The sequence below is a fragment of the Canis lupus genome, chromosome 33 (genome assembly GCF_048164855.1).
Source record: "Canis lupus baileyi chromosome 33, mCanLup2.hap1, whole genome shotgun sequence".
NCBI classification, from domain to species: Eukaryota; Metazoa; Chordata; class Mammalia; order Carnivora; family Canidae; genus Canis; species Canis lupus.
Genome location: NC_132870.1, coordinates 11,229,995 through 11,251,954, shown reverse-complemented (window position 1 = coordinate 11,251,954; position 21,960 = coordinate 11,229,995). Strand labels below are relative to the sequence as shown.

Genomic DNA, 21,960 nt, shown 5'->3' with positions numbered 1-21,960 from the left:
TTTTGAGGAATGCTTTACTGCTTGACAAGGGACAAAGTTTTGTCCTATTTTGACAACAGCATGAAAGTATATTTTCCTTGTTTACTAATAGTCTCTGTTCTTAAAGAGAACCTTCTTTGATCACCCGAGTATGATGTGAAACCCATAAAATTATATCTTCTTATTAATACCAAAGGGCAAAGTAGTGAAAACATAGGGTTGTTATATGTACTCTTATGCAAAATTTCCTCTTCTGATTCCCAGTTAAATTCACTTATCTTAACAGGGTGATTTTTCTCTATAAAGAACGAAGCTGTGAGAGATATATGGGGTGTGGACTTTGGAGCAGATTCCTTTCCTCCACTTAGCAAGTGCATCATCTCAGGCAAGTTACTAAATGTCTTTGTAACTCAGTTTTCTTACCTACAAAATGTAGTAGACTTTTAGTAATTGTTGAGAATGAGGTAATACATGTAAAAATGAGGTAAAATATGTAAAATGCTTAGACTAAAACTGACATACAGTAAGTGTATAATAAGCATTAACTACTATGTTAATGAAAATAGTGGTTCTCAAACTTTAAAGTACACAGGAATCACCTGTCCACTCCCAGTCTCTCATTGAGTGAGTCTTGGGAGGTGCACTAGAATCTGCATTTCTGATGTTGCTGCTACTGATCTGTTGACTATGCTTTGAGAACTACTGAGTTAGGATAATTTGCATGTAAATAACAGATACCCGATCACAATGACTAAAAGAGAACAGAAGTTTATTTGCAGAGGTAGGTGTCCAAGGCTGGTCTGATACAGACTTTTTCTGTCTTGGCACCTTGCCATCCAGAGATTATTGCTTCATGCACACTGTCATAGATGGCTTACCATCATTGTTGAATTCCAACCAGTAGGAGAGAGAAATTGGAGAAAGGGGAAGAGAATAATACTTCTCTTTAGGAAGACAACCAAGAAATGGTACACATCCAAGGTACGCATGGCCAGAACTTAAATTGAATGACCACATCTAGCTCCAATGAAAGTGAAAGAAATTAGAATTTGCTCTGTAGCCACAGGCCCAGCTTAAAAACCAGGGTTCTGTTACTCAGAGAGAGAAAGGAGAATAGGTATTATAAGCATCTGTGATCTTTACCACAGCTACAGAGTGGTTTCTACAAGTTAACAATAGCAAAAGAATTTTCTGTGGATAGGAGGATATAAAGATAAACTTTAGGGGTGGTAGAAGGGGAGGAGGGCGGGCGGTGGGAGTGAATGGGTGACGGGCACTGGGGGTTATTCTGTATGTTAGTAAATTGAACACCAATAAAAAATTTAAAAAAAAAAAGAAAAAAAATAAAGATAAATTTGATTCCCCCCACCCCCAAATGCAAACATAACTTCTTTAATTTTTTATCTTTTCTCTACTCAGAGGAGTCATTTGATTGATTCTCAGGAGAAGGATTATCTTTCCCTGGGAGGAATAAAAATACTCCCCCTTTTTTTCCAAATAATTTGAATTCTCATCATCTGCCAGATGAGATGGACCATCAGTGGGTACTATCAAGGAATATAGAAAATAAAACTTTTGTTGGAAAGGAGAAGGGAATTTGAAGCAAGAGACCAGGGAGGCTAGCTAGCTAGGATGGCAGAAGGAGTCTGGAACTCTAACATGATCCTAAGTAGGAAACATTTTTTGATGAGGAGGCCTTCCATGAAGAAAATTTTGCATGATATGACTGACAGAATTACTGTAAGGGTCATTGTTGGGATGCCCAAGAGCTGGGTTAAGTATCAGCTTTTACCAATCTACTCCCTAGTCTTTATCCAAGAACATCATGTTGCCTTCATCTAGGCCCAGGTAGTTAACCAACTATAGTTCTCACCATAAGACTACCCATTCATTTGGTGTCTTGGCTAGGCTGTGAATCTTTCCTCTGCAGCCATGACCTACTCTGAGTGAACCTCTTGCTATAGTTCTCCAAAAAATTCCCCACTAGTTTAAAGGAAACTCCTGGATGCTTGGAGCAATGGTGGAATTAAAGTGAGAGGGCTCAAATCCCTGAGGTGGAAGACTACAGAGCAGACACCCCCATTCCATAAGCCCAAAGCAAAGGAAGAAGAAACCATAACAGAAAAGATTAACTAATTTTGCTGAAAAAGGTAATAACATTGGAATATTAATAAATAAACTTCACAGATTTTGAAGATATTTTTCAAATCTAAGATTTGATGATTCTATGATCATGTTGAGATAGTTTGTGACAGTAAGTCACAAATAAATAAGATTACCTATATTGTCTAATAAAAAGTATTGATTACACTGTTCCCAAGGCCTCAATCTCATCAAACACTTTTGTTTACAAAGATACGTTAGGGCAAGAAAAAAAAATGTTTTATGGATTATAAAGGACCAGGTAATTCTATAACAATCGGATGCACCCAAGTGTTAAGATGGAGAAAGGGAGGGGAGTGGAGAGGAGAGAGATGATGATTTTGAGCACTTCATTAACATGTGAGGCTCTGAACAGTAACTGCTGAGTACACTCCACGTGCAGGAGATGAGGTGATGAGGACTAAAGAAGGATACTTATTTACTCTTAATAACGTCTAACTCCAGAGTTCATGCACTTTGCACAATATATATGCCAAAATATGAGAAGACCACTGCTTTGGAAAGATTCTTTAGGGCTCAAGTAATAAAACCTGGCTGGTTCTAAGAAAATTGTAATATAGGACAAATCTCATTTTTCAGCAGTATTATCATTAGAGATTTCCTGCTCATTTATGGCTCCAACATCCATTACTGATAAATAAACACTAATAAATATAGCATAATGGCAAAGAGCACAGATTCCAAAACCGGTCTGCCTTTACCCTCAGCTTTGCCACTTGTGACCTTGTGCAAGCTGTATGTCTCTTTGTGCCTGACTCAGTTCCTTTATCAATAAAATAGGGGATGACAAAGATACCTACCTGATAGAGTTTTGTGAGGATTAAATGAGTTAGTAATCCATGATATTATTAGAATTGGGAAAATGTGAATATGATCTGTATATTATAAAATACTATCATAGCAGTGTTTAATTTTTTTAGAATGAGAATGAGAATGGGATTGTGGTTATGTAGGAGAATTTTTTATTTTATTTTTTATTTTTTTTTTAAGATTTTATTTATTTATTCATAGAGATGGAGAGAGAGAGAGAGAGAGAGTGAGAGAGAGGCAGAGACACAGGCAGAGGAAGAAGCAGACTCCATGCAGGGAGCCCGATGTGGGACTCTATCCCGGATCTCCAGGATCATGCCCTGGGCTGCAGGCGGCGCTAAACCGCTGAGCCACCAGGGCTGCCCGAATTTTTTATTTTTATAAGTACTGAAGAATTTAGGTGTAAAGCATCATGATGTCATGATACCTGCAACCACTTTTTAATGGTGTGCGTGTGTGTATGTGTAAGAAGTTTCTACTCCATCCCACTTCCCACCCCACCTAAAACCAAATCAAGTAGGAGTAGGGTTGCCAGATACAAAATAGAGTATTCTATTAAATTTGAATTTTAGATAGATAGAGTGATTTGTTTAGCATAAGTATATCCCAAATAATTCATAGAGGCCAAATAGTGCACGGAGCATACTTATATTAAGAAGTTTTTTGGGAACCCTGGGTGGCGCAGCGGTTTGGCACCTGCCTTTGGCCCAGGGCGCCATCCTGGGGACCCGGGGTCGAATCCTGCGTCGGGCTCCCGGTGCATGGAGCCTGCTTCTCCCTCTGCCTGTGTCTCTGCCTCTCTCTCTCTCTCTGTGTGACTATCATAAATAAATAAAAAAAAATTTTTTAAAAAGAAGTTCTTCATTGTTTATCTGAAATTCATATTTAACTAGACATCCTAAATCTTTGTTAAATCTAGCAACTCTAACAAAAGCCATTTATTCTCCTGATATGTATGGTTGACTATGCCCACAAGCAGGTCAAAATCTTAGTTATGTAGATTTATCCATGACAAAATACTTATAGTTATTCTGAGTCTTAAACCATAGTGGAAATAAGCTGGATAAATAAGTGGATAAATCCATTAGCTCACTTGCTCCCTCCCGGACTCATCTTTTTCAATTCTGAATCTTTTTTTTCTTTATTATAACATTTTTGAAGGTTTGCATTTTATTTGTGATAAAATCCATAGATACATAAAGATCACATAAAAATAGATGATGATGGTGATTAAACATAATATACAGTGTTAGGTAGTATGATTAAAGAACTACACATATTTTGTATATAGTGTCATTAATGTTAATTCGTAGAAGCACTTGCATGAAGAGTAGTTTTAGCAGATAATAATAGTACAAACATATTAAAAATACTATTTATAGAACTACAAACTCAAAACACTTAATTGAACTCAATCTTAGATTAGTTTAAATGCCCTGATTTACAATAAGCTTTCAATAACATACCAGGGAAAAGCAACAGAAGCAATTACAGAAATTACTTTGGAATAGTAGCACCATTCCACATTATAATATGCACATTTGTTATATTGCACCTTCCTGAGTTGAACTTTGAAAATGGTAGCCACATGAAATGCCAGAATGGATGAATTCATCCCAGGCTGAGCCTTCACTGGTGGTGGTAGTAGTAATCTTGACCATCATAGCTGTCATAGCTGTGCCCTTTATAGTAGCTGTACTCATCTTCATAGGCTCGATAGTTATCCCCACGAGGTTCTCCATTCTCACTTTCATAGACTTCATATCCATTGTCATATTCATTGGTGCCTGTTTGTTCATACTCTTCCTCATATCCATTGGGGGTGGCTTCCCCAGATGGTCGGGTGGTAGTCCCGTAGAGCTCTGGTGGTGGAGTTGTAGGTTCAAACCCACCATCTGGAGAGAGTGTTGTCTTAGAGCCACCATTGTTCTGCTTTCCAGCCTCTGTGGTTCCTTCTGAATGGGCTTCAGTGACACTTTCTTCTTCACCTTCTCCATTGTCTCCAGCACTGCTACCATTGCCATTTTCTGCCTCTGTGCTGTTGCTGCTGGTGCTGTTTATACCTTGCCCATTTTCATCCACTTCTGCTTCATTTTCTTCATTTTCTTCATCTTCCTCTTCTTCTTCTTCATCACTTTCCTCCTCTTTTGTAGCCTTGTGTCTTATATCTCCAGCCTGTAAAGAAAAGTTTGAAAGAATTCAGATCTAGGTGTGAAAATGTAAAAACTTAAGATCATTCATTCAACACAGGATATACCTATGGTCTTGTTCTAGATGTATTTTTGAATTGAAGCCAGTTTAACTTACAAAAAATTTGATGAGTATTTTAAAAATTCAGAATTAGTACCTTTGTTATTGAGTTTTGATGGAGAAAAATGTACTCGATAAATATGCTTTCTGAGTGGGAGATGGTTTCCTGTAGCTTTGCTATTCACTTTGTCTTGGGATCCTCTTCCCTGAAATGCAGTGGCATCTTTCAGGACCTTTTATTCATTGCTAAGATGCTTGCCCTTAGTCTTCTGTTATAATGTAGGAAGTCAGTGTAACAACATGGGATGAGAACTTGCCTGGGAAAATATCTTTCCTTATTTGTAAATGGGGAAATTGAACCTGCTCTTGCTTTTTCAACAAGTTGATATGAAATACCCTGTGTTTAGTGTCAGGGTGATTGTAGATTTCAGTAAAAAAATGAAATCAGATTTAACATTTTTGAGGAATTATTACCTTTTTGGGAAGTTGGATTGCAGCTAGACCTATGTACCCTGTTCCGGGTGTGATCTCCTCTCCATAGCCAGGTGTAGCAGAGAGGGTAGAGTTCTCAGCGTCGGATTCATCTTCATTTTCATCAGAATTTGCATTCTCTTCATTATTTTCTTCCTCATTTGAAGTCTCCTGGTGAAAATATCCAGAGCAAGAAAAGTTATTTTAGCTAGAAGAGAACTCAAAATTTGTTGGAGTCATGAGTCATTATTGAGATAAACATTATATTCCTCAGCCAGTTCATCACCTAATGCTAATAGTTTTAATTCCTCTTATGCCATTTGCACTTTTCACTGCTTAGAACTCAACTCAAAGTTATTCTATTTACCTCACCATAGTCTGTTTTAGACATTTCTGTATTCTATTTAATCAATAAAAAATATTTATGTAATAATTTCAGCATATCTGAGTATGTGGTATTCTACATGCCTTGGGCTCTTAAAGTCTTATCAATACTATTACAACATGGTAGTAAACGGATTCTTACATATGCTGACAAATCAGCTGAGAACTTATACCTATTTTTCTTATTTTTTATAGTAGGCTTGTAAGAAGGATTATTGTTCTCTTTAGAAAGGGAACGTGAGCTCAGAAAAGTTAAATACTTGTTAAAGGTCTTATCATATGTAATGAAGCTGTATCTTTCTAATTTAAAAAGCTGAGCCCTTTATAATGCACTATGATGTTTTTGATGATGAGGATGATTTATATGAATGTTCACACTATGCCTAGGATATTTTTTTTCAGAATGAACTTTTATGGAAATCCCTCTCTTCAAACAAATTGATTGCATGTCTTATTTACTGAAGTGAATATATTTCATTGAATTTCAAGTATGTAGACAAGAAAACACATTTAATTCAAAATTCATCTGCCAGTATATAAGCCAGTTCTGTATTGTATGGAGTATTCAGAAGATTTTAAGCATTTGACACACAATCAATTTTATCATGAATTGAAGAAACTAAACACTCCAAAAGATCTTTAGTAGTATCTGATTACATGAAGATGTTTTTAAAAAATTAATACTCCTCAAAAGAATGCTTATTATAATCCTACTAATATTACTATAATTTTATTTAACATTTTATTCTTGGCCTTTATGTTGTTAGACAGTTGTTTGTCAATAGAATTAATCTGATGTGAATCATAGCTAATATTAAAAATCAGAAATTCATACACATAGAGTTTACTTTGAATGAGTATTGGAAAATTGAATTCATTTCGGTGTATTTTAAAAGAGATTATGATGCTAAGATCACTTTAGTAGGCATCCTATGTTTTAACAATTTAAAACATGAATAAAGAAAATGTGGTATGTATATGTATGTGTATATATATATATATATATATATATATATATATATATATGAAAAGGAATGAAATCTTGCCATTTACAATGGTGTGGAGGGAGCTAAAGAATATTATGCTAAGTGAAATAAGCCAGAGAAAGACAAATACCATATGGTTTCACTAATATGTGGAATTTATGAAATAAAACAGATGAACATAGGAGAAAAGAAAAAGGAAAACCAAGAAACAGACTTAACTATAGGGAACAAATTTGATGGTTGCAAGAGGGGAGGTAAGTGGGATGGGTTTAAATAGGTGATGGGGATTAAGGAGGGCAATTGTGATGAACACTGGGTGTTGTATGGAAGTGCTGAACCACTCACTATATTGTACACTTGGAACTAATATTACCTTGTATATTAACTAATTGGAATTTAAATAAAAACTTAAAAAAAGATAACCCACAAGTTCTAAACCAAAATGTTAGATGAAAAAATAAAAATGTATATGAAGAATAAAAATCTAAAAAATAAAACAAACACAACCCAGATTTAGCCTGCCTTATTACTAAAACAAAGTGACTGAAGAAGAATATGTTTATTTCATCAAATTTGTAAATTCCACTATTTCAGTAAAGTCTTGGGACTACTAGAATCTACCCCCAAACAGTCTCTAAGTTAATTGTGTCAAATATCCCACAAACACCATACTATTTATTTTTTCATGTTTATGCTTTATTCCAACAGACTAAATCTTTCAGAGGAGAAGGAGGAAAGATTCTTAGAATAGAACATACAATTTAGGTCTTGTACTGTCATATTACACATGAAAAGCCTGACATCCAGTAAGATGAATAACTTGCATGAGGTCAAATAGATGGTAGTTCATTAGTGGCAAGGTCATGATTAAAGATCCAAACTCTTAACTCATGAACTTCTGTATTTTCTCCTACAATGCCCTTTCTTTTTTAGATACTTTATTTGAGGATATTGTGTTGCAATGAATTAAAAAAGAAAACAGGTCAGTCTGTTGATGGGTATTAAGTCTCAAATATCTTTTTGAATAGGAAAATTAGCAATACTTTTAAAAAAAGTATTATTAACCCCCTAGAATGACTAAAATGACTGAAAGAAACAAGTGTTGGCTGGAATATGGAGCAACTGATGTACTGATAGAAGGCGAGCATAGTACATCTGCTTTGGTTGACTCTATTCAGATTGAACATATGCAGACCTTTAGACTTAGAAGTTTTATTTTGAAGTAAAATGGTCTCCAGAAATAAATGCATATGTCCACAAGAAGGGATACTAGAATGTTTACAACAGCACTCTTTGTTATAGCTCAAACTTGGAAACTACCTAAATGCCCATCAACAGAAGAATAATATATTATGGTAGTAATGAGATACTGACAATGAGAATGAATGATGTACAGTTGTATGGGACGCCTGTGTGGCTCAGCGGTTGAGCATCTGCCTTTGGCGCAGGGCGTGATCCCAGAGTTCAGGGATGGAGTCCCACATCGGGCTCCCTGCATGGAGCCTGTTTCTCTCTCTGCCTATGTCTCTGCCTCTCTCTGTGTGTCTCACATGAATAAATAAAATCTTAAAAAAAAAAGATGTACAGTTGTAGAACGATATAGATCAATCTTTGAAGTTGAGAGTGGAAGAGGCCACGCACAAAAGAATATATGAAGTGTGATTCCATTTATATAGTACAAAAAAAAAAGGCAAAACCAATATGTTAGGCCTTAAAATAGCAGTTGCTCTTTGTGGGTTTGGTTAATAAAATGAAATGGATGCAAGTGCTGCTTTTTGATATGGGTGTTGGTTATACTTGTGTTCAATTTCTGAAATTTCAATGACCTATATACATATGACAATTGTGTTGTATATATTATATTTAAATAAAAGGGTTTTTTTTAAAAGTGAGGCTGAATAGTTTAGGAATGGAAAAAAATATTTGACCACCAAATAGAAAATATGTCTAAGCACCCTCTTATATGAATACAATTCCTGGGGACTCTGTGTATTTAACCTGAATTGTCAATGACATTTTAGGTAAGAAATGGGGAAAAGGAAGTTGTAGAATCTCTTCAAGATAGAAGCCTCCAGGTTTATTCATCCACTTTGCTGTAATCACTTTTAATGAATGATGTTTGGAGTATTTATTCTCTGAAGTTTTCGAAACCAAACCACCAGCTATTTGTTGGGCACCATATATTGTATAAGAAACTGAGCTAGGCAATATGAGGAGATATAAGAAGGGTACAGCACTGTTTCTCCCCAAAACAGAGATGAAACCCATGATCTCCAGTCCTCTGGGTCATAAGGAATTTGCAGATAAGTTTTGGGAGGATGATAAATGTTCAAAGATTATTGGCAAGATTCTGAGTGTGTGTGATTTCATCAGAGTTTTAAAGGTGTCCTTATCATCCTCCATTCTCAACTACCATCATAACAAATGAAGAACCATTGCCAAAAGGTGTGTAGTCTAATTGGGAAATCTAGTTTGCAAGGCAATTTTGTGATCACTGTACAGCAAATAGTTGTAGTTAAATGGATTACCCCAGCTTAGTTCTTATGTAAGATTACTAAGTGGAACTTTGGGCAAAATGTTGTGGGATTTAGTGGGTGGCATTTTTCCTGGTACTGGGTTGATATTCTTGTAAGGTCTTCCTTAAGCTATTAGGGTAAATTATAGTACGGGAAATGATACCTTTATGGTTAAAAAATCAAACTAATTATTTGTCACTTTTAAAGTTCCCATACCATTTTGTTTTCAAGATAGCAGATGTTTATACATGATCCATTTTTGACTGTTACTGCCCATTCATAAATAGCACTTAAGAATACCTGAATTTAGAAGGTCCCCAAAACAGTGGATAGCTATAATTGACTATCCAGGAAAATGTACCTAATTAGTATTTTGAGCAAGAGTGTCAGTTATAAACATGTTAGCACAGTTTCCAAGATATACAGATGAGTTTTAGCCATGAACTACACTAATTTTAGCCAGGAACTACACTAATTTGTAGTATTATAGAGGACTATGTAGTATTGTGTATAAAATATGTAGTACTATATAGTGCTATATATATTTATACATCTTGAGTATTTGCATTTCTGTAAGAACATAAATTGTATTATTAGACAAAAGGACATGAAATTCCCATTCTTTTAGAAAAACCCTACTTTGTGGGTCAGGGAAGACAGATGAATCACAATAATGTTATAGAGGATATAAGATTAGCTTTTCATATACTACCCACTTTGTAAATTGAGTTTAAATTCACTCCTTAAAACAAGTATTGTACTGAATTTAGGTACTTGTCTTTTACCATGGTCTTCTGTTCACATAAGTATAAATAATATTTTCTTTTCTTTTTATCAGAATTTATACTTCTTCCACTTATAATGGAGACATTTTGTTTTTGTATACCTCTTACAGGTAACTTTAAGTACCTGCAGTAGTATTTTAAACAGGTAATTTTAGTTGATTCTAATTTCAGTAACATTCCCCTTGTCCAAAATAGAAGACTGTGGGTAGTTGGTAAACTGGCAGTGGCTGTTTGCTAAGTCCAGACTACAGTAGACTAGTTTCCTATTTGTTTTATGTTGCCTGGTTTGTTATAAAAAAAATCCTGCAGAAATTCCTTACCTCTTCCTCCTCCTCCTCTTCTGAGCTGTCACCATCTCCATCTTCTTCAGATGAGTCACTACTGCTCTAAAAAAATGTATATATATGTGAATTCATACATATATGAATATTTGTGTACATATATATGTATATATACATTCAGCACCAAAAGAAATTTCCTATTGATTGAATTAGGTAAAATATGTACAATTATTTTCCCTAACTAGTATTAATTAGCATCTTGATTGATTTATTTACTTAGAATAGTTCTAATGAGAATATGAGAAAAAGATATGAGGAGTTGGGAATGTAGAAAATGAGGTTAGAGAGAAAAAGGCATTTTATAGTGATCAAGATATAAAATGAGATACTCCATCTTCAACCCCAAAAGCATAGGAAATATGTTGAAATATTTTATATGTAAAAACTAGCAATGAATCACAAAATTGCCTAACTCTGTAAGAATAAGAGGATTATCTGGTTCAATTTATTTTCCAGAGAGGGAATCTCTGTAAAAATCTCTGTAACAAAAATCTCTGTAATGTAATTTTATAAAGAAAATAAAATAATCACATTATTTTATTTTCTTTATAAAATATAAATGAAATGATGATTAGGCTTATTGTGAAATAAAGTTACTAAATGATTCTTTTAAATAATGAGCTCCTGGTGAATTTAAATTAGAATTTGACTTGAAATTAGATTTGCATGTAATTTTTAGTATCTTTCAGTTTAATTAAAGCTACTTCATAAAATAAGCCTCTCTCTATATAAATGAGATTTATATATATATGAGGTAACAATTATATAAGAGTAAAATTAGTTCACTTACTCATTTAGGAGACTTATAGAGTACCATTCCTCTAAAGAGCTCAATATTGAATGAGAATATTTTAAACCAAGAAGTCTGTATATAAAAATATAAGTTAAGAAGCTTTGCTACTTTTTAGAAGGAAATATATGTCTAAACACCTGTTATCCAGACTTTAAGACAGTAAAGGAGATTTTTCATCTTTTTCTCAATGATAAATTGAATTTTCTTTCTCTTTCTGCAATTGCCCTTAACACCACCAGGTAGATAAATGGATACCCTACTTAAGATTCTGTCATTTTTAGCCCTACAAATCTTAGCTTTGATTCTGATGACCCGGTTAAGTACTGTGGTCTTAGAAAATATAGCTGCAGAAGAACTTCAGGGTTAAAGATCAGATATGAGGAAACATTCATGCTTAAGGCTGTCCCTGTAGAGCTCAATCTTCAGTGGCTGTGTCATCCATCCAAGAAAAAGGAATGCTTGTCCCCTTGAGCCAAGAATAACCATGGATGGAAAAGAGAATAATTAGACCTGCTCTTCCACTGCCATGACCTTAATGTTTGTGCTTTCCCTAGCCCAGAGGGTGAATAAAGCATAGTGTTACATGTGAAGTATTTCTATTTGTTAGTTAATAGGACAGCATAGTTTTGCAATGTAATTTGTCTCTGTGGGTGTGTTTGAATCTCTTTACAAGCTTCCTCACCTCTAGCCTTCTTCCTTTCCCAACCACCTCTCTCTTCAATTGGTGTCTGCAGTGAGAACAATTTTGAAACTTCATGAAATGCCCTGAAGCCTTGACATTTTCTTTTTTCCTTTCTTTCTCTAATGTCTTATTTCCAGTTTGTAACTGAGTCGTATTATTCTTCCAGAAGTCAAATACACATTCACACATACACACACACACACACATATATGTATGTATGTATATTTTGCCATTACTCCTTTCAACTTCTGTCATTCCCATTTATTCAATCCCAAAATATATGTTTCAGGCATTGTTTTGCAAATGAGGGTGGTAGCAAGAGATAGAGTTGGAAACACTGACAGTTTCCATGTGTCAAGCACTGTGATAGCTGAGATCAGTCTAATATAATAAATATAAAGTTTCTTCCCTCAAAGAATGCACGTATAATTCAAATGACATTTGATTCCAAAACGAAGCAATTTCCTCAATTAAAAGTATTTAGGGTGTTAAGGTTATTTAGACTTTCATTTCTATAGCCAAGCAGATAGATAAGCTATAGGTAGACTGTTGTTAGCTTTATGATTAGTATGATATTTCATGGAAGTTGGTATTTTAGAAATGATTATGTGTAGGGACGCCTGAGTGGCTCTGTCAGTGAAGCAGGTGAATCTTGATTTTTGCTCCGTCATGATCTCAGAGTTGTGGAATTGAGCCCCACATTGGGCTCCATGCTCAGCGGAGAGTCTGCTTGATGATTCTCTTTCTCCCTCTCCCTTTGCCTCTCCTCCCACTTGTGCATGCTCTCTCTAAAATAAATAGATAAATCTCAAAAAAAGAAATTATTATATGTGAACACAGATTTGTTTGCATAAAACATAAATTTTAAGGCCAATACAGCTTAATGTATTTTAAGGTAACAATCTGGGTACCAAATACATGATAGACTTAAGAGAATAAATAGTACAGAGCTAAGGGTAATATATAAGTAGACATGTTAGGGGAAAATTCTAGAAATCAAACCCCGTAAAGTAAGAGAATGGATCATCAATCCTAGGTCAGACTATTGAATTGGGGTGTACATTTTATTGAATATTTTTGAAATACTACTGTCTTACAAATTCTACATTAGTTGAAATGAATTTGCATATAATTTCTCTAAATTTTGTATATTAAAAATCTACGTAAAGATTTTTGAACTTTGAATTTATCAATAATTAAAAATATAACCTCTCCTAATATCTTTTCACTATGGATATTATAATTAGATCACATTTATGACTATAAAAAATTATAGAAGGGAATATCTCTAATTAATGTGATATTTTAGGAAAATTGAGGAGCTAGTTAGAAATTTAAATTTATTATTTCCATTTAGTTTAAGAAAGGGAATGAAGCAAACATTCAAAAGAACACTGTGTATTTGTGGGTCTGAGGTGTACCAAAGAATGGAAGACAGTTCTGAAAACCCACAACTCTTGTGTTATCTGTGCTCATATTTCTGTGGCCACATACATTCCCCATATTTATTATGGTGCTATAAATACTTAAAGATTATCATTTCCTATCATTGTATGAGTTAGAAATGGGTTAGCCCAACATATGGTAGGATGTTCTGCCAAGCCACTGTGCTGAGGCATCGTTTTCAGCATCTTGACTGCTTTTAGTGTCTTAGGAATCCTGGGTCAAATCGTGCATAATTGGTGCTCTGAACCCAAACTGTATAGTAATAAAAATAGCACAATTCTGGTTTGTTGAATATTGTAAATCAACACCACACTCTCAAATTTTCAAAGGCTTTCTTTACTGTTAACCCAGTAAAAACAAAAATTTTTTTTTGGTGTTTATTATTTTTCTTCTTGTTTACAAATTTTAAGGATGTTTTGTTTCTCTCACAAGCTTTTAGTTTTCTTCGTGAATTTCTCTTTCCTCTGCAATTCTTGAGATACACTACTGTTATAGTTATGTTCCAGTGCATGACATATTGCTCTGCTGACCAACACAGGTCTGAGGTTCAGAAAATCTTTAGCAATCACCACTGATTATCAGGAATGTTTTTAAAAATGGTCTCTGCTCTTTATGAAGTAAATTTTTTCCTTATCAATTAAAGAACTCTAAATTATTGAATGTTAACAGTGGTATGACAGTATTGACTAATCTATAACATGACAGTGGCCTTATCACTGATTGTCAATAACAGATAAAGTTGTCTATTTTGTCAATGAGTTAGCCAAAATACCTGAATTCTGTACCATGCTATTTGCTTTTATTGTATCATTCTAGACTGGGCCCAAATGCTATTATTTTCTGTGTGTATATCTCTGCTTTAAAAGAGAACTTAGGAATAAATTTTATTGTGTTGTATTAAAAGCAAACTTTTTTTTAGTAAGTAAGTCTTTCTGGCAGACTTTCAGTGAGAATTGAATTTAGATGTCCCGTAGTTAAATAAGATTCCCTTTAAATTATAATGGGTGGGAAAAAAATTAACTTTTATAATTACCTGAACTGGAAATCGTTTTAGAGGAGGATAAAAGTAGGAATGCTTGTAAAGATAGTAACGTGGCCGATACTTAAAGACCTGCATAAACAAAATAAATGATATAGTCATGTTTAATGTGCAATAAATCTAAAGCAAGTATAGTCAGGCCAAGAAAGTATGCTAAACAATTACCCCATTTTCTTCAGAATCCTCTAATTTGGCTCTTCGATGCAAATTTTTCATCTGTTTAAAAGAACATTTAATAATTACATACTCTCTTTTTTTACATAAAAATACTAAAAGGGGAAAAAAATACTAAAAGGGTAATAACTATAGGTTTTTAATATTGAACTTACTGAGAAAGCACAGGCCATTCCCAAAATGCTGAGCAAAATTAAAGCAGTCTTCATTTTGGTGATTGCTTCTGGAATTAATGAAGTGGTAAGGTTAATAAATATTGAAACTGGGAGTGTAACTTCTATTCATACTAGAAGATGAACTACTTGTTTTCCTTTCTGTATAGTTATAGTTTTGACTAATTAAGATCAAATTTCTGGCTTTTATTTTAAAATCGTTCCTTCTTTTAAGTGGTAGAAAACTGACTTTACCTGTTTGTTCAAGTAATCTTGAATTCCATATTTGGTTTTATCCTATCGGCTGTGATTTGTCATTGGCAGACCATTTCATTACTATAAGAGGCTTGAGGCTTGAATGCTTAGTGTACTACTTCACACTGAGAAAAGGAGGCTTCCCAATATCATTGGCATAGGAATATCAGCTAAGAAATTGAATTGTTAGTGTAGTAATGTGACTTTTTTTTTTTTTTTAATAATTAAAAACTAAGCATGGCGCCTGGGTAGCTCACGTGGTTGGGCGTCTGCCTTCGGCTCAGGTCATGATCTCCAGGTCCTGTGATTGAGAACTATGTCAGGCTCCTGGCTCAGCGGGCAATCTGATTTCCTCTCTCCACCCACCCCATGCTTATACTCTCTCTCTGTCTTTCTCTTGTGTGCAAATGAATAAAACCTTTAAAAAAAATGCAAACTGAATACATTTAAATGATTGCTTTTACACCAGTGATTCTACATATACATATATATTCTATATAAAACTGTTTGAACTAAAAGCTTATTTGTGAGATTGGAATTAGAAGCCATCTTCCTATGAATACCTTAGAATAGTTTGTATTTTGTGTGTGTGTGTGTGTGTGTGTGTGTGTATGAAATGATCCATAATATGTGAAATACTACTCTCATAGCATGTAACACCAAACAGCCATGTCTAAGGATGATTTTGTGAGAAGAGTTCATCAGAACTTCACCTTGGGATTTCAGGGGAAAATTTTCTCAGAAAATGTTATTCTGCAGCTCCATTTAAGCTTTCCATCACTAGTGTTGGAGACTGTCACAGGATGGATCAAGGGCTCTTCAGGGTCAAGGCAATAGTCATCATGGAGACTGCAGTTCTATGGAGGAATTGAGGGTGCAACTCTCAAAATGAGAGTAGTTCCCAAACTCTCCTGGGGTTTGTGGCCATGCAAAGATCTCACCTCCACATAGATTCCGCATAAATAAAAAGAGAGGGATGGCAAAATTCTATCCTACTTTAATTTTATTCTATTTGATAAAATCCTATTTTAATAGAGGTTGAATAAATTTAGCTAGAAGCCTACTACTAATACCCCCGCATTTGCATTGACGTATACATAAGTTAACTAAGAGTGTTTAGCTGAGAGTGACAGCTTTGGCAGCATTTTATAAGCAATATGTATTGATGATGGCAATTTCCCCATAAACACGCTTGGAAAAGTAATATTTAAAAGGTAGTATAAAACCCATGTCATATACTATATTTTGCAGTTTGATTTTGCATTTTGTCATTAGCCACAATTTATTGTGTTCTTACTGAGTATCTAACACTAAAACATTATACCGAGTAAGATGTAAAGCCTAAAGAAGGTGTCTTGGGTCATAAGTCACATTCTATTTGTGGCAGTCTAGATCTTTTGATATTGATGCCTACATACTTCCTCACAGTCTGTCTACTTTAGTAAAAGTTCTTAATGGCTACACAACAATAAAGAGGCTTTGCCCCTGAAGGGGGCCCATGTGTCTAAGAAGTTTTTTTTTATTGCTATTGAGTGCTTAAATAATACTTTGAACTTTGTCACCATGGTTAAGCTTGCCAGCAAACAGGGAGATTATTACTGCAGCTTTATGAAAAGAGTTGGTCCCTTAAAGAGCTAAAAACTTAAATACATGGAACTATAGAAAGGGTTTTGATTACATAAATTTCTCATAGCAAACCATAAAAACAATAGATAAAAACATAGCAGGAATAATATAAAAAGAACCAAGTGGTTCATGTAGGCAGCAATTGGCTGCCTACATAAATCTCATTTTATTTACTTTGTGATTCATAAAAAACAAAGACGTCTATAGTGACCACTATGAACCCAGACAACAATTCAAACATTTTTAAAGGATAGTTTTGGAAATCTAATTACAAGTTTTCATTGGGAAGAGTACGATAAACTATCAACATTATTTATTTCTCTAGTACTATATATTTTTCCACACTGATTTGAGAGATATAGGATGCTAACACTATGAAACTAAACTTAACTGAAAAGACATTGTATATAATTGAAGTATAGATCATACATAATTTATGGTGAAATCTGCATACATTGAGGCAGATTTACAAGTGAAAAATAGTATTTCAGTCAGGTTATCCTGAATACATCAGAACGAGGAAACAAACAGTTATTTGTGAGGTGAAGAGATAGAAAGTAGAACGCAAAATTTTCTAGTTTATGTGCACAATATTAAGAAGTTATTTACTTGCATAGATTAATAAGCTGAACGTTTTGGAAAGAATCTAAAGTCTGAGGTACTAGTTTAATGATAAGCAAATGTTAAATTACATAGCCGTTCCATACAATTCAGTAACATCAACATTTAAATAAAAAATTCAAAACCAGATCCAGAGATGTAAAATGTGGAGTGTTCAAGTTTAAGAAAATGAAGTTGTCATAGTAAATCTTACCCTTTTGCAGTTCTGGAGTGAGGAAGCAGGCTCACAGGAGTGAGTGACACAGATTGAATATTTCCTCTGCTCTCTCACTCACTCATTTGCTCGCTGTGACTGGCTATAAACTCTTCTTTGCCTTCCAACAGCCAATCACTGGTATGAGCAAGGTGATGTCAGAACGTGGATTCTCACCAGAAAACCCCCAAACTTCAACACTTTTTCAAGACACAGGCTCAGTTGAATAAACATGAAATGTGGTTCCAGTGCCAGGCGGTTTGCATTGTGGAATTTAATTGAAGGTTTAGAAGAAGATGAATAGTTTGAATTCTGAATATATATAATAATATACTGGATTTGAGTTAAAATAAATAGCAAAAGATTTAGCCATTTAAAAATTTTATAATTATACACATTTTCAATATGTTGAAAGCAAAGGAAGCTTACACTTAGATTCAATTCTACATTACTAATTTAGTAATAAAAGAAACTAAATAAAAAGGAAAGGAGCTGATGAACAATAAATGTTTTAATATCAATTATTTTATGTTTTTCTTAAAATATGCTTCGGTGACTCGTGAATTAAATTGATATAATTAAAGTCAACAGCATCAATTTTGTTCAGTTTACCAAACTTGAATTTTTTATCTTTTCACTGAACCAGGACAGTGGAGAGTCCATATTCCTGGCCATGAAGAGCCAAATATAAGAATGATCTGGTCCCTGTCTAAAATTTTCACAGTGGTGTAGAAAGACTTATAGCCATAGGGCATAGCAATTAAATATCTACAAGGCTTAGATATCAGAATAGGAATTTTCTAGGTTATTAATTAGGGAGAGGTTATCAAGAAAGAAAAGGAAAATATTCTTAGGAATAGATTTAAAGGATATAGAAATGAATGAACAGCATAATGATACCAGCAGTGTCTAATACTTGCTGAGTGCTCTTATGCTAGTTTTTTACTTGTGCTTTTTCAGTCATCCTTCACACAGAGAGAGAAATAATTCAGGGGGTTATTCCCATTCTACAGGTGAGGTAAGTGATACAGAAATGGTAATTATGTTCTGGGTTGCATGGCTAGTAAATAGGGGAATATAGAGATTAGAGTCAAGTCTAATTCTAGAGTCTACTTTTAATCACTATGTATCCTTGCTGGAACATTCAGAAAGCTTCAATGATTCAATAAACTGGAATATTGTGAGTGGAAGTAATGAAGAGGAGAGCAGTTGGAGAGACAAAAGCCAGGTGATGGAGGGGCCTATAGGGTACATTAACGAATATGGACTCCCCCATGGAAATGGGAGAATGTCAAAGGGTTAAAGCAGAAAAATAATATATTTAAGTTTGTAACTTAGAAAAATCTTTTGTTGACAAGGTAGATTTGGGTTGAAGAAAGCAAGATAGTTATGGAGAATGGGGGCTCCAAGAAGCTATTTTAGTGATTCAGGAAAGCAATGCAAAAGGTTTAAACTAAACCAGTAGCTGTGGGGGTAGAAAGGATGGAATGAATGGATAAAACTAATGAAAATAAGAGAAGTGAAGAAACCTAGAATGACTTTTGGATGTATAGCTTAGGTAATAAGTGGTGAGTGGTGGGACCATATCATATAATACATAGCAGAGTAATTGGTATATTATAATCACTCAGCAAGATGTTAACAGTTTATGATATAATGAAAGGAGTAGAGAACAGAGAACGAAAAGGCTGGGGTTTTGTTCCTGATTTTACCACTATGTGAACCACTTGACAATAGTGAGTCTTTAATTTAATCCATACTTAAAAAATAAGGGCTTTTGGGGTATCTCCGTGGGTCAGTCAGTTGAGCGTCTGCCTTCAGCTCAGGTCATGATCCTAGCATCTTGGGATTGAGTCTTGGGTCTGGTTCCCTGCTCAGTGGGGAGTCTGCTTCTCCCTCTGCTTTTCCTCTGGTCATAGTAGGGTATGCGCTTGTGCACATGCACTCTCTCTCTCAAATAAATAAATAATCTTGAATAAAAATAAGGGGGGTGGTTTGGACCAAAAAAGAGCCAGCCATGTGTTTCTCTATCACCTGTGAAGCATTATTGCCAAATAATTGAACTTGAATCTCATGAAGCCTCTCTATATGTCAGGTTAGAGGAAATACAAGGTTTGGAAGAATACGTAAAATGACACCATTGGGATGCATTTAGCAAAATCTAGAATGTGGGTAACTTTATAAGACATATTGCCTGGCTTCTGTTTTAGTAGCAAGAAAATTTTTAAAAAGAAGGGGAATCTATAGATGAAAAAGACTTCAGAGATGTATCTAGAAAAATTATGAAACAATTGGAGAAATGTTGAATGCCAAATATTTGATAGTATTAAGAAATTATTGTTAATTTGGGGGTATGTGATGATTTTTTTTTAGAAAAAATTCTGCTAACTTCTATTGAATTCATATTCTTTTTCAATTGAAGTATAGTTACACTTAAGGTCACATTAGTTTCAGGTGTACAGCATAGTAATTGAACAGCTAGCTCATGCTATGCTCACAACAAGTATACCTACCACCTGTCAGCATACAATGCTATTATAGAATCATTGACTGTATTTCCTATGCTGTACTTTTCATCCCTATGGCTTGTTCATTCCATCCCATTTACCCATTTGTTAATCCTTTTGCTCTCCTCCCCTCTGGCAGCCATCAGTTAGCTCTATTTATGAGTCTGTTTCACTTTTTTGTGTTGTTTGTTAGTTGTTTTGTTATTTAGTTTTCACATATACATGAGATGATATCACATACGTCTTTCTCTGTTGGACTTATTTCACTTAGTATAATATCATCTAGGTTCATCCATGTTGTTACAAATGGCAAGATCTCATTCTCTTTTATGGCTGAGTAATATTCCATTGTGTATATACACCACATCTTCTTTATCCATTCATTTATCGATGGACACTTAGGTTGTTTCCATATCTTGGCTATTGTAATAATGCTGCGATGAACATAAGTGTACATATGTCTTTTCAGATTAGTGTTTTTGTTTTCTTTCTGTAAAGAACTTCTAGTGGAATTGCTGGATCATATAATATTTCTATTTTTAATTTTTTAAGGAACCTCCATACTGTTTTCCACAGCAGCTGTACCAACTTACATTCCCACTGGAAGTGCAGTAGAGTTCCTTTATCTCCACATCCTTGCCAACACTTGCTATTTCTTGTCTTTCTGATACTAGCCACTCTCACAGGTAGAAGATGAGATCTCATTGTGGTTTTGATTTGTATTTCCCTGATAATTAGTGATGTTGAGATCTTCTCATGTGTCTGTTGACTGTTTATATCTTTCTTTGGAAAAATGTCTATTCAATTCCTCTACCCATTTTCAATTGGATTATTTGGGATTTTTGGTGTTGAGTTGTAAAAGTTCTTTATATATTTGGAGATTAACCCCTTATTGGATATAGCATTTGCTAACACCTTCTGACATTATTACATGTTAGAAAACAATTTTTATATTTTAGAGATTCATACTAAAATATATACTATTACAGTTACCTGAGGGTGTGGATAAAGATGAAACGAGTGGCTATAAATTGATAACCATTGAATTGGTGATAGGTTACCCTAAGGATTCATTACGCTATTTTTTCTTCACTTTATGTATGTTTGAAATGGTCTATAAATAGTTTTTTTTTAAATGGAAATAATTGGACTAAGTGATCTCTAATACTTTTTCAATTTCTAATATTCTGTAATCTCTTAGTATCAATAAGTTATTTTACCCTGCTATATACTTTCCAGCAACCCTCTAATTCAGTCAAACTCTACCTCTCAATTGACTAGAAAATACTGGAGCATATTTTCTAAGGAGTAGTGGTAGAGGGGAAAAAAATAACAGATCCTTAATAATTCCGCTTTTTTTATAATCAGGGCTGTCTCAGCAGTAATTTTTGTTGCAGTCTCATTGTCATGATAATCTTTATTTAAGCAGATTGTTATGAATTCCTTCTCTTAGATGACATAAGAACACACATTCATCTCATTGGCATGCCACAACCAAATTGCACTGTGTGGTGAGTCATCTCTGGAGAAACCCCACACTCATTGTGATGTATCCTTCTTTCTTACCTGCGCCATATACTCAGTTGTCAGATCTTGTTACCATCACCTCCACAGCTCTTTGGAATCCATACTTCCCTTTCTGTCTTTCTTTCTGTCTTTCTTTCTTTCTTTCTTTCTTTCTTTCTTTCTTTCTTTCTTTCATCTTTCTTTCTTTTTTTTTTATTTATTCATGAGAGACACAGAGAGAGGGGCAAAGATATAAGCAGAGGGAGAAGCAAGCTCCCTGC

General features: G+C 34.4%; 1 protein-coding gene across 1 annotated transcript; it reads right to left on the bottom strand.

Moving 5' to 3' along the window:
• Positions 1-4,440: 4,440 nt before the first annotated feature.
• Positions 4,441-17,806, bottom strand: IBSP (integrin binding sialoprotein). The gene is made up of 7 exons (XM_072809856.1): positions 17,667-17,806; positions 14,975-15,042; positions 14,811-14,861; positions 14,640-14,717; positions 10,665-10,730; positions 5,677-5,844; positions 4,441-5,127 (listed from the first exon to the last, which is right to left on the bottom strand). The coding sequence occupies exons 2-7, from the start codon at positions 15,026-15,028 to the stop codon at positions 4,582-4,584; spliced, it is 963 nt and encodes a 320-aa protein (XP_072665957.1). The 5' UTR covers positions 15,029-15,042; positions 17,667-17,806; the 3' UTR covers positions 4,441-4,581.
• Positions 17,807-21,960: the final 4,154 nt, after the last annotated feature.

Bases quoted from the DNA above. Each gene is read 5' to 3' on its own strand.
- IBSP (XM_072809856.1), bottom strand. From the start codon at position 15,028: ATGAAGACTGCTTTAATTTTGCTCAGCATTTTGGGAATGGCCTGTGCT. The intron at 14,718-14,810 runs GTAATTGTTTAG...TTGTTTATGCAG, and splicing joins AGGATTCTGAAGAAAATGGG to GTCTTTAAGTATCGGCCACG. The intron at 5,128-5,676 runs GTAATAATTCCT...TTTTCTTTACAG, and splicing joins CAATCCAACTTCCCAAAAAG to GCTGGAGATATAAGACACAA.